This window comes from Diabrotica virgifera, chromosome 10, assembly GCF_917563875.1.
Source record: "Diabrotica virgifera virgifera chromosome 10, PGI_DIABVI_V3a".
NCBI classification, from domain to species: Eukaryota; Metazoa; Arthropoda; class Insecta; order Coleoptera; family Chrysomelidae; genus Diabrotica; species Diabrotica virgifera.
The window spans coordinates 42,012,947-42,026,687 of NC_065452.1; the positions used below are offsets into that span (position 1 = coordinate 42,012,947).

Genomic DNA, 13,741 nt, shown 5'->3' on the forward strand with positions numbered 1-13,741 from the left:
TATGTATACATAAATTGTATAAAGTATTTAAATTAAAAATAAATGTAAAACTTATTTTTGGATGGGGAAAAAGGATTTATTTCGCGACCGTCATCTCTTCGGCGAAATAAATTTTGTACGTATATTTATTATGTGTATGTATATGTAGACATATGTTACAGTTAAAGTTGATTTTCAGTGAGAGTTGACTATTCCTAGTTCGAGTCAACTCAAACTAAAACGAGCAGTAAAAGTTGATTTGAAAAATTTAATTCAACTTTTACTAGTTTGAGTTGACTATTCCTGGATCGATTTAGTAAATGTTGATTATACGAGTGTAATCTCACGTTGATGACTGTGCTATGCGTCTCTTTGTTTTGACCGTTTCAACTACTTATCATGACTTGAACATATAGGCCAGGAAATGAAGCTGAAAAATGGAAAAACCTCGCAATTTCTTCGTCCAGCATCGATTTGTACAAAAAATTTGGGATTAGGCTCATTTTACTATCTAGGATATTTTCTATATTGAGCCGTTGTACGCTTTTGGTTTTTTTAAGGGTGATAACTACCCCTAATTATTGTAAAAAATTATAAAATAACATTTTAAACTTTAATATGGTCAACATTTAGTTTTTATTAGTTAAATCATCATTGTTTTATGCTTTAGGCTATAATATTATAATATTTCAACTCTTAAAACCACCCTTGTTGGAGATATAAATAAAAAATTATTTATCCTAAAAGAATTTATCCTCTAATTGCATCGATTTGCATAAAAATTAGTGATTAGGATCATCTCACCCTGTACTTCATAGTCTATATCATGCCCAAGGGTGTTGATTATTTTTAGGGGTGTAAGCTACCCCTTATTGTCAAAAATTATATAAAAACATTGTAAACCTTAATATGGGTAAAATTTGGTTATGATTGGTTAAATAATGACAGTTTTATACTTTAGGATATAATATAATACTTCAAACGTTGAAAATCACCCTTAATAACATTGCAATTTTTATAAGTAATTTAATAGATCTATACAGAAAAGAAAAGTAGAATTACGTACAAAAACATTTATTTAAACAAAAATACGAATTTACAAATACAAATAGTTTTTAAGTCATCTTAAAAGCCGTTTGAGTTGACTCGAACTAGGAATAGTCAACTCCAACTGGATAATCAACTTGAACTGTAACATATATATTGTGTAGAAGAATTTAAATCTAAAATAAATGTAAAATCTATTTTGGGATGGGAAAAAAGATTGATTTCACGACCGTCATCGCGACAGTCATCGCTTCGACGAAATAAATTTAGTACGTATAATATTATAATATAGGTATAATAATACTAATATTATTGAAATAAAAACTTCTTTAGGGATATTGTGCACTTTTTAGATGGGGAAAAAGTATTGAATTAGTGACCGTCATCGCGACCGTCATTGCTTCGACGAAATAATGTTTTGAAGTGAAAAATCCTTTAGGGACGTTTTGCTCTTTTTAGATGGGGAAAAATATTGAATTAGCGACCGTCATTGCTGCGACGCATTACATTTTTGAAGTGAACACTTCTTTAAGGACGTTGTGCACTTTTTAGATGGGGAATAAGTATTGAATTAGCGACCGTCATCACTTCGACGAAATAAGTTTTTGAAGTGAAAAGTTCTTTAGGGACGTTGTGCACTTTTTAAAAAGGGAAAAGTATTGAATTAGCGACCGTCATCGCGACCGTCATTGCTTCGACGAAATAATGTTTTGAAGTGAAAACTTCTTTAGGGATGTTTTGCCCTTTTTAGATGGGGAAAAAGTATTGAATTAGCGACCGTCATTGCTTCGACGCATTACATTTTTAAAGTGAACACTTCTTTAAGGACGTTGTATACTTTTCAGATGGGGAATGAGTATTGAATTAGCGACCGTCATCACTTCGGCGAAATAAATTTTTGAAGTGAAAATTTCTTTAGGGACGTTGTGCACTTTTTAGATGGGGAAAACGTATTAAGTTAGCGACCGTTATTGGTTCGACGAAATAAATTTTTGAAGGGAAAACTTTTTTAGGGACGTTGTGCACTTTTTAGATGGGGAAAAGGTGTTGACTTAGCGAACGCCATCGCTTCGGCGAAATAAGTGAAAACTCCTTTAGGGACGTTTTGCACTTTTTAGATGGGAAAAAAGTATTAAATTAGCGACCCTCATTGCTTCGACTAAATAAATTTTTGAAACGAAAACTTCTTTAGGGACGTTGTGCCCTTTTTAGATGGAGAAAAATATAGAATTTTCGGCCGTTATCGCGACCGTTATTGCTTCGATGAAATAAATTTTTGAAGCGAAAACTTTTTTAGGGAAGTTATACACTTTTTTGATGGGGAAAAAGTGTTTAATTATCGACCGTCATCCCTTCTGCTAAATAAAATTTTTGAAATGAAAACTTCCTTAGGGACGTTGTGCACTTTTTGGATGGGGAAGAAGTATTGAATTAGCGGCCGTTATTGTTTGACGAAATAAATTTTTAAAGTGAAAACTTCTTTAGGGGCGTTGTGCACTTTTTAGATAGAAAAAAATTGTTGAGTTTGCGACCGTCATAACTTTGCCGAACTAAATGTCGTACGTAGATATATTATGTGTATGTATACATAAATAGCGTAGAACGTACGCAACGAGTACATAATATAGGTATACCATTTCTTTTTGGATGGGGAAAAGCATTGAGCTTGTAATTTATATACTATAAGAAGTTTTCACTTCTGTCGGCACTCCCATAAGTGCTTTAAATTTTTTTTTTGTTGTGGTATGTAATTTAAAGCTTTCTTTGGCCATCTATCTTCATTCATTTGTTTCATGTGACCATACCACACTAGTTGTCTCGTTTCAATTCTATCTACACTGGAATATACAGTATTTGTCCTCCTTCTAATATCTTTGTTCATGACGTGATCTTTTTGGATATACCACACGCTCTCCATAGATAATCCATTTCTACTACTTCTATTCTTTTTATATCTTTTTTCATGATTTGCCAAACTTCCTTTCCATAAGTCATAATAGGCTCTACCAAGGCACGATAGATTGTTAATTTCGTTTTTTGTCTTATATCTTTAGACCATAGTAGACTGCTTAGAATGTTTACCGCTTTTTTGCCCTGCTGCGTTCTGTTTTAGATGTCTCTTTTGGTAGTGCCTTCTTTAGATATTATAGTTCCGAGATATTTATATTCTTTACATGTTTTTGTGGTTCTAATTTCTAACTCTGGATCTTCTTTATCATCCCCTATTTTTAGATACTCTCTCTTCGACATATTTATAATGAGGCCTCAATTTTCATATTCTCTCTTTAGTTTTCTAAACATGCAGTCCATGAGAAGATTCTTACTCGAATTAATAAATGGTAGAGTGCATGCATGATACTAGAAGGGTACAAAAGGTAACAACTACCGAAAAAACATACTTTATAAAGCCTACCTTGAAGTGTCTTATTTATGGTAATTTTGGTATTATCGTCCCTCTTCCATTTAACGCTAGGTGTAGGAAATCCGGTGGCTTTACAAGTTAACGTTTCGTTGGAGCCTTCCCTCACGATGGCATCGCTGCTGCTCATGGAGTCGTTTATGTTTGGAGGAACTGAAAAATAGCCAGTCTAAATTTCTTACTCAAACAAACAATATTTAATAATATTATAAATACATATTACGTGGAGTATAATTAATAGTGCCAGTTATAGCTCAAATTTCGAGCGAACAAGATTAAAACGCTAGTGAGTCGCCATTTGTCCAAAGTGACCAAATCAGTATTAAAAGTTGGTCATTATAACCTGAAAAAAAAATTACATCTGCTTTTGAACTTATGTCGGCTTTTTTTGATCATTTAAAATATTTAACTGTGCCAAAATATTCCAAAAAGAAGAAGAGTTGATAATAAGGATACTGAAGTCTTTTGATTGTAGAAAAAGTTCTATTTTAATTTAAGGTAACACCAGAAAAACCATTTTTGGCTATTGGAAAACAACAAGCACACTGAATGCCAGTAAGATATCTTCTGTCACTATAACATTAAATGATGAATCTATCTATATAATGATTTTTACAGCTGTCGCCGCCTTCCTTTTTTCAGTCAACGTCTCCAGTCCTTTCTGTTCTGTCATTCTCCGTCTCTAAGGCTTCGTATTTCCATGGCCTCGTTTACTTCATCCCTCTATGATCTTCGGAGTCTACCTCTTCTTCTCTTTTCTATTGGGCTGCAATCCGAAATCTTTGATATCCACCTTGTACTATCTGCTCTTCTCAAATGTCCATACCAAATTAAACGTTTTCTTCAATGCAGCTGAGTATGTCTTGTTCTACTGTCATTCTTCGTTTTATCTCCTCATTTCTTTTATGATGATGAATAAACTTGTTAACTGAATTGATGATTCTGTGAGGACTATGAATAAATAGTCAGTCCAAATAACCTATTGCATCACATGCAATATAAAACAATCATGAAATATTTGTAAACAGCATTACAACAGTCGAAAATTTGGTAAGTAGTCCATCTAGATACAGGTTATGACTTGAATTGTGTAGAGTCTTAGCCATTACTGGTATAATAATACTGGAGGAGGCAGAGGCGGATTTGAAGATTTCCCGCCCCCTACCCCCACCCCCCGCCATTTTTTAGTTTTTTGCCAAAGTTTTCTTCCCCCTCTGAATTCTGCCGCTATGGGTTATAGCCCATTCAGCCCCTAATGTAAATCGAGCCTTGGGAGGAGGCATTATTTCATATATTATAAAATTGCATGAAGGTTATAAGTAGACTTAGGCAAATATGCAAATAAAAAAGTATGAAATATGCACATAAATATGCAATATTTTACCCAAAAATATGCATGTTTATCTAGAAAATATGCATTTAATAAAAACAATATTTACAATATTTTTTTAATTACAAAAATATTGACAATATCTTCACATGTTGTATTAATTAACATGTACCTGTATTTTAAAACCCAAGCTTATGTAATTAAATATTAAAGTTTTTTAACAAATAAATTATATTATTTCGAATTGTGATAACAATTGTGCTGTTCACAATTTTCAATCTTTTTTTTTTTCAAATTTACGATAATAGTTGGTTCTAAATTAAGTCGTTCGGAAATGTCCCAGCTAGTACTTGAACCACTTCAGAAAGAACCTGGTAACCAACCACTGTTTATTTCCATGGAGGCTTTAAATTTTTGGAAAATTTCCTTCCCAATATGTATTATTTTAACAATTAATATACTGTCTAACAATGATAATTTGGAAGATTCTAATAATTGGGTAATAATTTTCTAAAAAAAACTATAGTTTGATTTTATAAATGGCACTGAACTGTATATTTTCGTCATTTTTAAAGCACAATCATTATTCACAATTACAAAGATATGGTGTTCACGGCTTATTTTACAAAAAAAAAAACGAAATGGACCGTCAAAATAAAAATTTTTACCTAGAGATATAAACTGGCAGATTTTGGAATCCTTATATCAAGGACAAAACGTTACAAAATGTATAAGTCGGTATCGTTTATTAGTTAGTACATTCCGATGCCAAAAATTTGAATACCTACGAAGAGATTATAAAACATAAACAAATATTGAGATTTCCAAGCTACTTGTTACCTGTATATAAAAAGATATGTATAGTTACAACCAAAATTTTAAATTATATGCACTTTATGCACACTTATATAAAAATATGCAAAATTTTGGCATTTTTATGCATATTATGCAAAATATGCAATTTTCTTATTTGCCTAAGTCTAGTTATAAGGCTTGAGGTTTGACGAATACTCTGGAAAAGAATATGTAGTTGTTTAAAAGTCCACTGCTGAACATAGGCATCTTCCTCGTGTTTCCAACCCCGTCCGTTTTACGCCGGTCTCATCCAGTATATATTTAGTCTTCCTAAATCGTCAATCCATCTTGTAGGTTGTCGACCTACTGTTCTCTTCTCTTCCCTTGGTCTCCTTTCCAACAACCTCTTTGTTCATCGCGCAACTGTCATTCTGGCTATGGTATTGGACTTAGTCTATAGAGGAAATTTTTTTAGTAGTTGTATAATATGCTGAAAATCCCGTTTCACTCAAGTATTTAGTGGGAACTACAGAAAAGCATCCAAAGCCTCTGTGGTGTGGAAAGGTCTTAATTACTTATTACCAGAGAAAGGTAATTCTCGCCAGTGGCGCACAATACCCCTACATGCGACACTATATATACACGAAATGTCCGATTTTCTAAATCTGAGAATCCCATCTTAAAGTTTAGGAAAAGACTCGCCCATCCATATGTCAACTCTCCATTTTGATCCAAGGGTGTGGATTTTACGGCCTTTCCCATTTAGGGTCTGTTTTTTGTTCTCGTTCCCAAAACTCCCAAATATTTAAAAAATGTAAGTCCGACCTTTGCGGCTTCTGATAGTACTGATCATTACCTTTCCAACGCATGTCTAATTTTGAAAATCGGTTATACCATTTAAAAATTACCGAGCTCAGAATTATGACTCAATTTTTATTTAAAAAGGGGAAAATGTTTGTGATATGTATGTATGTATGTGCGTGTGGAAAAGTTATACCAATCTGAATTCTTTTTTCTGTGTTATAAGAGGGGGTCAGGGCCGATTTAGAACCGGTGTAATTTGTGACTTTTGATCAACCATAAGCCAGCTATAGGGCTAGGTAGATACAAAATGGCATATTTTTTGGGCATATATATCTTAAGTTCAAGTAGAGACACAAAAACCGCAAGTACACCAAATTAATAGTGTTGAGTTCAGCTTTCAATGATGCCTAAGTGGTCAAGATCATACCTACACACGGCTCAGTATAATGGAAAAACTGAAAAATTAAACTTTGAAAATTTTGGTTTTTCGACAATTACTCAAAATTTCAACCTACGAATTGCGCCAATAACTGAGCATTTGTAGGAGGACTCTAGATGCGTCTAACGGTGTACACCTCATATCTGGAAAAATTCGAATTTTTAATTTATAGGCTTCATAAATATGATCAAACCTATTTCTTATGGGAAAAATGATTTCAAGCTCAATAATGCCTGTAATATCTTTAACTTTCGTACTTGACCTTGGATGCATCAGATACTACTTATTAATACGTTTCAAACTAACGTTTAATTATCAAAATCAGTTAAGCCGTTCAGAAGTTATCGAGCCCGAAAAGGATAATCCATTTAACCATTATCGCCGAAATGGTTTATGTAGTTGTAGCGGTTACGACGCTAAGTTTGATCGGGCAACCCGAGTTCATTTGCCGGCCATAAAATTATTAATCCGGTCAACTTAGACATCAAAATAGTTGGCAAATAACAAAAATTGCCGGAGAGCCAAATTTTGGTGGAGAGCTAGAGTTTACCATAACAAATAAAGTTTTAAAGTCCCCATCGATCCTATGTGTGCAACAAAAGTTATTCGGGGTCAAAGGTCAAAATTTGAGATTTTTTGATATTTCTCGAAAACGGTAAGTTTTATCAAAAAAAATATCAAACCAAAGTTGTAGACCACAGTTGTAGTGTGTAGCCACATTCTCTACAAAAATAGTCCCTACAATTTTTTTACCTAGAGTTACCATTCCTGAGATATCGAGGTATTAAAAGTTACTTTATACATTATATGCACATATAAGCCACGTATATACATAATGTGGCACTAAAGACAAGTATAAATGCCTATTTGTGGCTCTATATATTATACTATTCTGAAAAATTTCTTCAAAAGATAATCAGTCCCAAACTGAATTTCCTCTATCCACGTGGCCGTGAAAAACATTTGGCTATACCATTGTTTAAAAACGAACAGATTGTCTATTGTAAACCATGGCTACAGTATTGTCCGTAGGTCTTGTTCATATTATCTGTTTCTTTTAGTGCTAAAGGTTCAGTTCAAGTGAATATAAGTACTTATTACAAGCGTCTACCATTTAGCAGACATTACGGGCTTACAGTGACATTGGTATTTGACGGCTACAGTGACTCGACAAAGAATATTAAAGCTGCAGAACAACGTCGTCGAACTACAAAACATCATCGGGTTCCGAGATTATCTTTGATGAAAATATAACAGTTCCAGCGAATCAGCAACAATTTTTCGCTAACATTAATAATAAATGTCGTTTCACTTCCATGTTAACTGACAAATTAACAGCTGCGAATATTGAAGTGAAATAAGCTAAAAATGACGCAGATGTCCTTATAATTGAGACAGCAATTGAAAAATTTAAGGCAACAAACACAAAAATTGTAGTTGGTGAAGATGTTGATTTGTTAGTTCTGCTTACGGCAAGGACTCCAGTAGATAAAGTTATTTATTTTCTGAAACCTGGAAGGGCCCAACAGCGAACAGAGATATATTCTTCGAAAAGTTTATCGGCTTATCCCAAATGCCAAAAGTACATTTTATTTTTACATGCGATAACCGGCTACGACACTACGTCAGTAATGTACAGAAGGGGCAAAACGTCAGTACTTAAATTATTCGAAAAAAGAGATTTGACTGACTGCTGTAAAATTTTTACAGAACTTGATTCCACACCGCAAACAATAATTACGGAAGGAATTCGCTTTCTTCTTGCGGTTTATGGAGCTCCAAAAAAATTAGTTGTCTTGATAAATACCGATACTTAACTTTTGTAAAAAATACGCGAAACAAGAAACAAGTACAACTATCATGTCTTCCTCCAACATCAGCATCAGCTTTTCAACATTTGTATCGAGTATATTATCAAGTTCAAACATGGCTAGGCAATGAATACTCTGGAACCGATTAAAACCTTACTCCCACCTGCTCCAGAAAAACTCAACACTATTTTTTGCAATTGCAAAAAAGGTTGTAGTGCCAAATGTGGATGTAAAAAAGTTGGGTTGCTGTGTTCTCTAGCGAGTACCAACTGCCAAGATCAGTCTTGCTCAAATGTCCAGTTTAGTATAACGGAGGAAGACTCCTGTGATTTTAATGAAGAGACCAATGACTCATTCGAACAATTTTTGAACATCCAGTAAGAGGAAGAGGAAGAAGATGAAATCGAAGAAGACTTGCCTATTGAAGTAGACTTTCAAGAATGTGAATCTGATTAAAATATCCAAAGAAATCAAAACAATAGTTAACCTAATATTCAATAGCAATATCAATAATCAATATCAATAATATATAATATATAATAAGGTAATATCTAGAACTTGACCGGTATTGTTTTCTTAAATTATCCTAAAATTGTCAAAAGAGTTAGTGGAGTAGGCATACAGGGGAAACCACGGTAAAAAACGCACCGAGTACACTAAATCACAGGTGGTGTGGAAACGTGGGCATATCATGTTGTATAATCTCTTAGAATCGCGATATCTCAGGAATGGCAACTCTTAGGAAAAAAATAGTAAGGACTATTTTTGTAGAGAATTTTAAGGTCTACAACTTTGGTTTAAGGTTCTTTTTTGATAAAACTTACCGTTTTCGAAAAAAATCCAAAAAATCTCAAATTTTGACCTTTGACCCCGAATAAATTTTGTTGCACACATGGGATCGATGGGACTTTTAAAACTTTATTTGTTATGGTATACCCTAGCTCTTCACCAAAATTTGGTTCTCCGGCAATTTTTGTTATTTCAAATGTCTATATAGACCGGGTTATATTAGGATGGCTGGGATATGAACTTGGATTGTTTTATCATAAGTCTGGTGTCGTAACTACTAGATCATTTGGGAGATAATGCGTCAAAGGCAACCATTTATAACGTTTAACGTATAATCTAGAAACATTAGATTCAATTTCGTATATTTAATTTATAAAAAACTTGGAAAAACTCCTGATACAATATTAAAAAACTGCTAAACGCCGTAAAAATGAGTGGCGCATACAATATTCCAGCTACAAAAGAGCTGATATGAATATTACGTGGCGCGTAAACATATTGTCATTTTGATAAAAAATAAAATTTTAGTTTTATTTTGAAAGATTTTTTCCATAATATTTGCTAAATTTGAAGTAAAACGCACCACAAAAGAGCCTCAAAATGCAAACTGTATCAAAGTTACTCTTTTGTGGCGCGTTTTATTAAGAATTTAGCAAACATTATGGAAAATCTTTCAAAGTAAAATAGTCCAGGGCGCATCTGTTTTGAGATGGACATTAAGAGGTGACTCAAATTTTTTTGCAGATTTTGCTTCAAAATTACTCAAATAATAATATTTGAGTTATCCTCCCACTCAAAATGGTCCGGAACATTGTTTAAATAAACAAAATGTCAAAATATGAAGGAAAAATTCGATTTTTTTATTGGTTTTTTGATTATACCATTAAAACTATTCATTTCTGAGATAAGTTGTACTGATATAAAAGTTGCGTAATTAAATTTCCTACAATATAAAAGTGGTTAAAAATTTAAAAAATAGTCACCCTTGTTGCAAAATAGAAATAATTGCGAAAAGAATATACAAAAACAAGTATTCGCATTTTACGTTTTTCAACCATTTATGCTACACTTAGCACCTTCATATTTTATCCAGGAAAACTTTATGATATAGTAAAACAACACTGTAAATTTCATTAATATCGGTTTAACAGATTTTGCAAAATAAATTTTGAAATTAAGCTTTCTCAAAAAAAAATCATTTTTTAAAAATGTTGCAGGACTGAAAATAAAGCTGATATCCAGTTGAATTGTTTTTGATTATTGAAGTGTACTGTAGCTTTCATTTGCAATTTGCAAAATTAAAATCGATTAGTTACCACGGCGTCAGGAAATTTTTTAAATAAACATTAATTTTTGGTGCTACGCGCAGGACAGCGGTGTTCGATTCACACAAGTTGATTTCCACCAAAATTTCTTCCAATCTTTACGTAATATATTATTTTCTTACTCTATATTTTGTTGTATTTTAATATTTTAATTCCACATCCAATTCCACGAACTAATTTTATTATTGTTTGTGAAATGTTGTTTAAACAATTGCATATGTTTAAAAATAATAAACTTTTATTCTCTGAGTTAAAATATATCAACAAAAAAAGTTTTTGCCAAAAAAGTGTTATTTCAAAGGAGTATGTGTTTTGATTTTGCAATAAACATATTTATTTATTTATATCGAAATGTAATAAAAATTAAAAGGAATCAATCATTATCAAAGGTCATTGGAAAGCCCAATCAGAGCAAACTATCCGCTGACCTGCGCGTAGCACCAATAATTAATGTTTATTTAAAAAATTCCTGACGCCGTGGTAGTTAATCGATTTTAATTTTGCAAATTTAAAATGAAAGGTACAGTACACTTCTATAGGCAAAAAAATTTTTTCAACTTGCTATCTGCTTTATTTTCAGTCCTGTAACATTTTGAAAAAATGAATTTTTTTTGCGAAAGCTAGATTGCAAAATTTATTTTGCAAAATATATTGAACTGATCTTAATGAAATTTACAGTATGGTTTAACTGTATCATAAAGTTTTTTTGTGTGAAATATGAAGGTCTTTACTCTAGCATAAATGGTTGAAAACGTAAAATGCGAATACTTGTTTTTCTATGTTTTTTTGCAATTATTGCTATTTTGCAACAAGGGTGACTATTTTTTAAATTTTTAACCAATTTTATATTGTAGAAAATTTAATTATGCAACTTTTATGTCAGTACAACTTTTCTCGAAAATGAATACTTTTAAAGTTATAATCAAAAAACAAAGAAAAAATCGAATTTTTCCTTCATTTTTTGACATTTCGATTATTTAAACAATGTTCCGGACCTTTTTGAGAGGGAGGATAACTCAAATATTATTATTTGAGTTATTTTCAAGCAATTTCTGCAAAAAAATTGAGTCACCTCTCAACGTCCAAATGTACTAATATTTTTACAGATGAGCCCTGGTCTAAAACTAGAATTTTATTTACCATCAAAATGAAAATATATTTACGCGACAAGTAATTTTCATATCAGCTCTTTTGTAGCTGATTTTTATGCGCCACTCATTTTTACGGCGTTTAGCAGTTTTTTATTCTTGTACACTTATACGCTTATACAAATATACACTCCTACTGGATGGATCAGAATAACCAAATTATGAGCTCATCCCCTTTGAATTAAAATCGTTAAGATCTACCACATCGTACGTTGTCTCAGACATGATCTACTTTATACATGCTGGGTATGACTGGCAAAGACTAAGTGCAGATTTTCACACTTTGGTGGCAGCTTATAAAGGTGTAATCTACTCTGTCGACCATAAACAACAAAAATTTAACCATAATTATTGTTTGGTATCGATTCCATTAGTCACAATGTACGCAATATATCTTCCAGAAAAACAAGATACATTTAATAAAATAAAAAGACAAAATACTATAATTTATTTGGCAATGCGGCACTGATCGCGATTTCAGTTATTTCTGTTATAGTGTTACCCAGTAATTGAAACCGTTGATTAAAACTCATATGTTTCGGTTTAATTTTTTGGTGTTAAAGAATTTGTTCTCTTTTATATCCGTGTTAAATCAAGTCACAGACACATTTAGAGCAAAATAAATTACATGTTGTAACGGAATGACGAAGAATCAATTGGATATTTCGGATGTGGAGCTCTGACAATACCTTATATTTAACCGTATGTTTGGGGTGCTTAATGAAAGCCTTCTACTCCCCGAGAAGAAATACGATCGCAATCAAGGGCTTCTTTTATACCTTACTCGATTGAAGGACATTCCTTGTTCAATTTTTTTCGCTTAGCCAATCAGTATACAAGAGGATGTTTCTGTAATGAACTATTAAACGTTATTTTTATTCTGTTTGAAAGGAAAAATACAGGAAGCCTTTTTGCGAGATTTTCTTCGTTATAAGGCCATAAAACTACTTAACTTTCGTAACAGCCATCAGATATAAAATTTTATCAATATTAAACGAGGTATGTCAAAAAATGTGAATTTCGCTCAAGAGTAAAGTACCCGTATATTTTTCATATTATCGAAAATTGTTATAAAAAACTGTTTGGTATTAAAAACTATGTTTTAATATGCAATTACATCCTTCTACTCAAAATTATTCTCAAATTACTGATACCGAATATAGTTTTTATTTATTGCAGATATGATAGCCCTTCGCTATCATCCTTCGCTATCAGCCACTTCCAAACGAGGAAGTGGCTCAAGTGCTTCAAAAAATAAAGAAAGGAAAAGCAGTCGGACCAGATGATATTCCTGGGGAAGTAAGGAGAGCATTGGGAGTGACAGGAATAACTTGGCTAGCAGGTCTATTTAATAGAATTATGGAAGTTGGACAGATGCCAGACGAATGGAGAAGCAGTATATTAGTACCTGTCTACAAAAACAAGGGAAACATACAACAATGCACAAACTACAGGGCTATAAAACTACTTAGCCATACCATGAAAATATGGGAGAGAGTATTTGATAGACGGATACGTGAAGAAACCGAAATATCCGATAATCAATTTGGCTTTATGCAGGGCAGATCAACAACAGATGCAATTTTCATTGTAAGGCAACTGATGGAAAAATACAGGAATAAAGAGACCAACGCTCATATGGTATTCATTGATCTTGAGAAAGCATACGATTGAGTTCCTCGAGAGATTCTGTGGTGGGCACTCAATAAGAAAGGAGTCCCTGGCGAATATGTAAAGATTGTGAGAGATATGTATGAGGGAGTAACGATTAGTGTTAGAAAAGGTGTGGGAGAGACTGATAAATTTCAGGTGAAAGTAGGATTGCACCAGGGCTCGGTGCTTAGTCCTTATTTAT

General features: G+C 32.7%; 1 protein-coding gene across 1 annotated transcript in view; it reads right to left on the bottom strand.

Annotated features, from left to right (window-relative positions):
- LOC126893421 (neurotrimin-like) overlaps nucleotides 1-13,741 on the bottom strand; it is a 792,502-nt gene that overhangs the window by 109,298 nt on the left and 669,463 nt on the right. Inside the window, exon 4 of the mRNA XM_050663588.1 lies at nucleotides 3,440-3,598. Within this exon, the coding sequence (XP_050519545.1) occupies nucleotides 3,440-3,598 (159 nt within the window). The remainder of the gene's footprint in view (nucleotides 1-3,439; nucleotides 3,599-13,741) is intronic.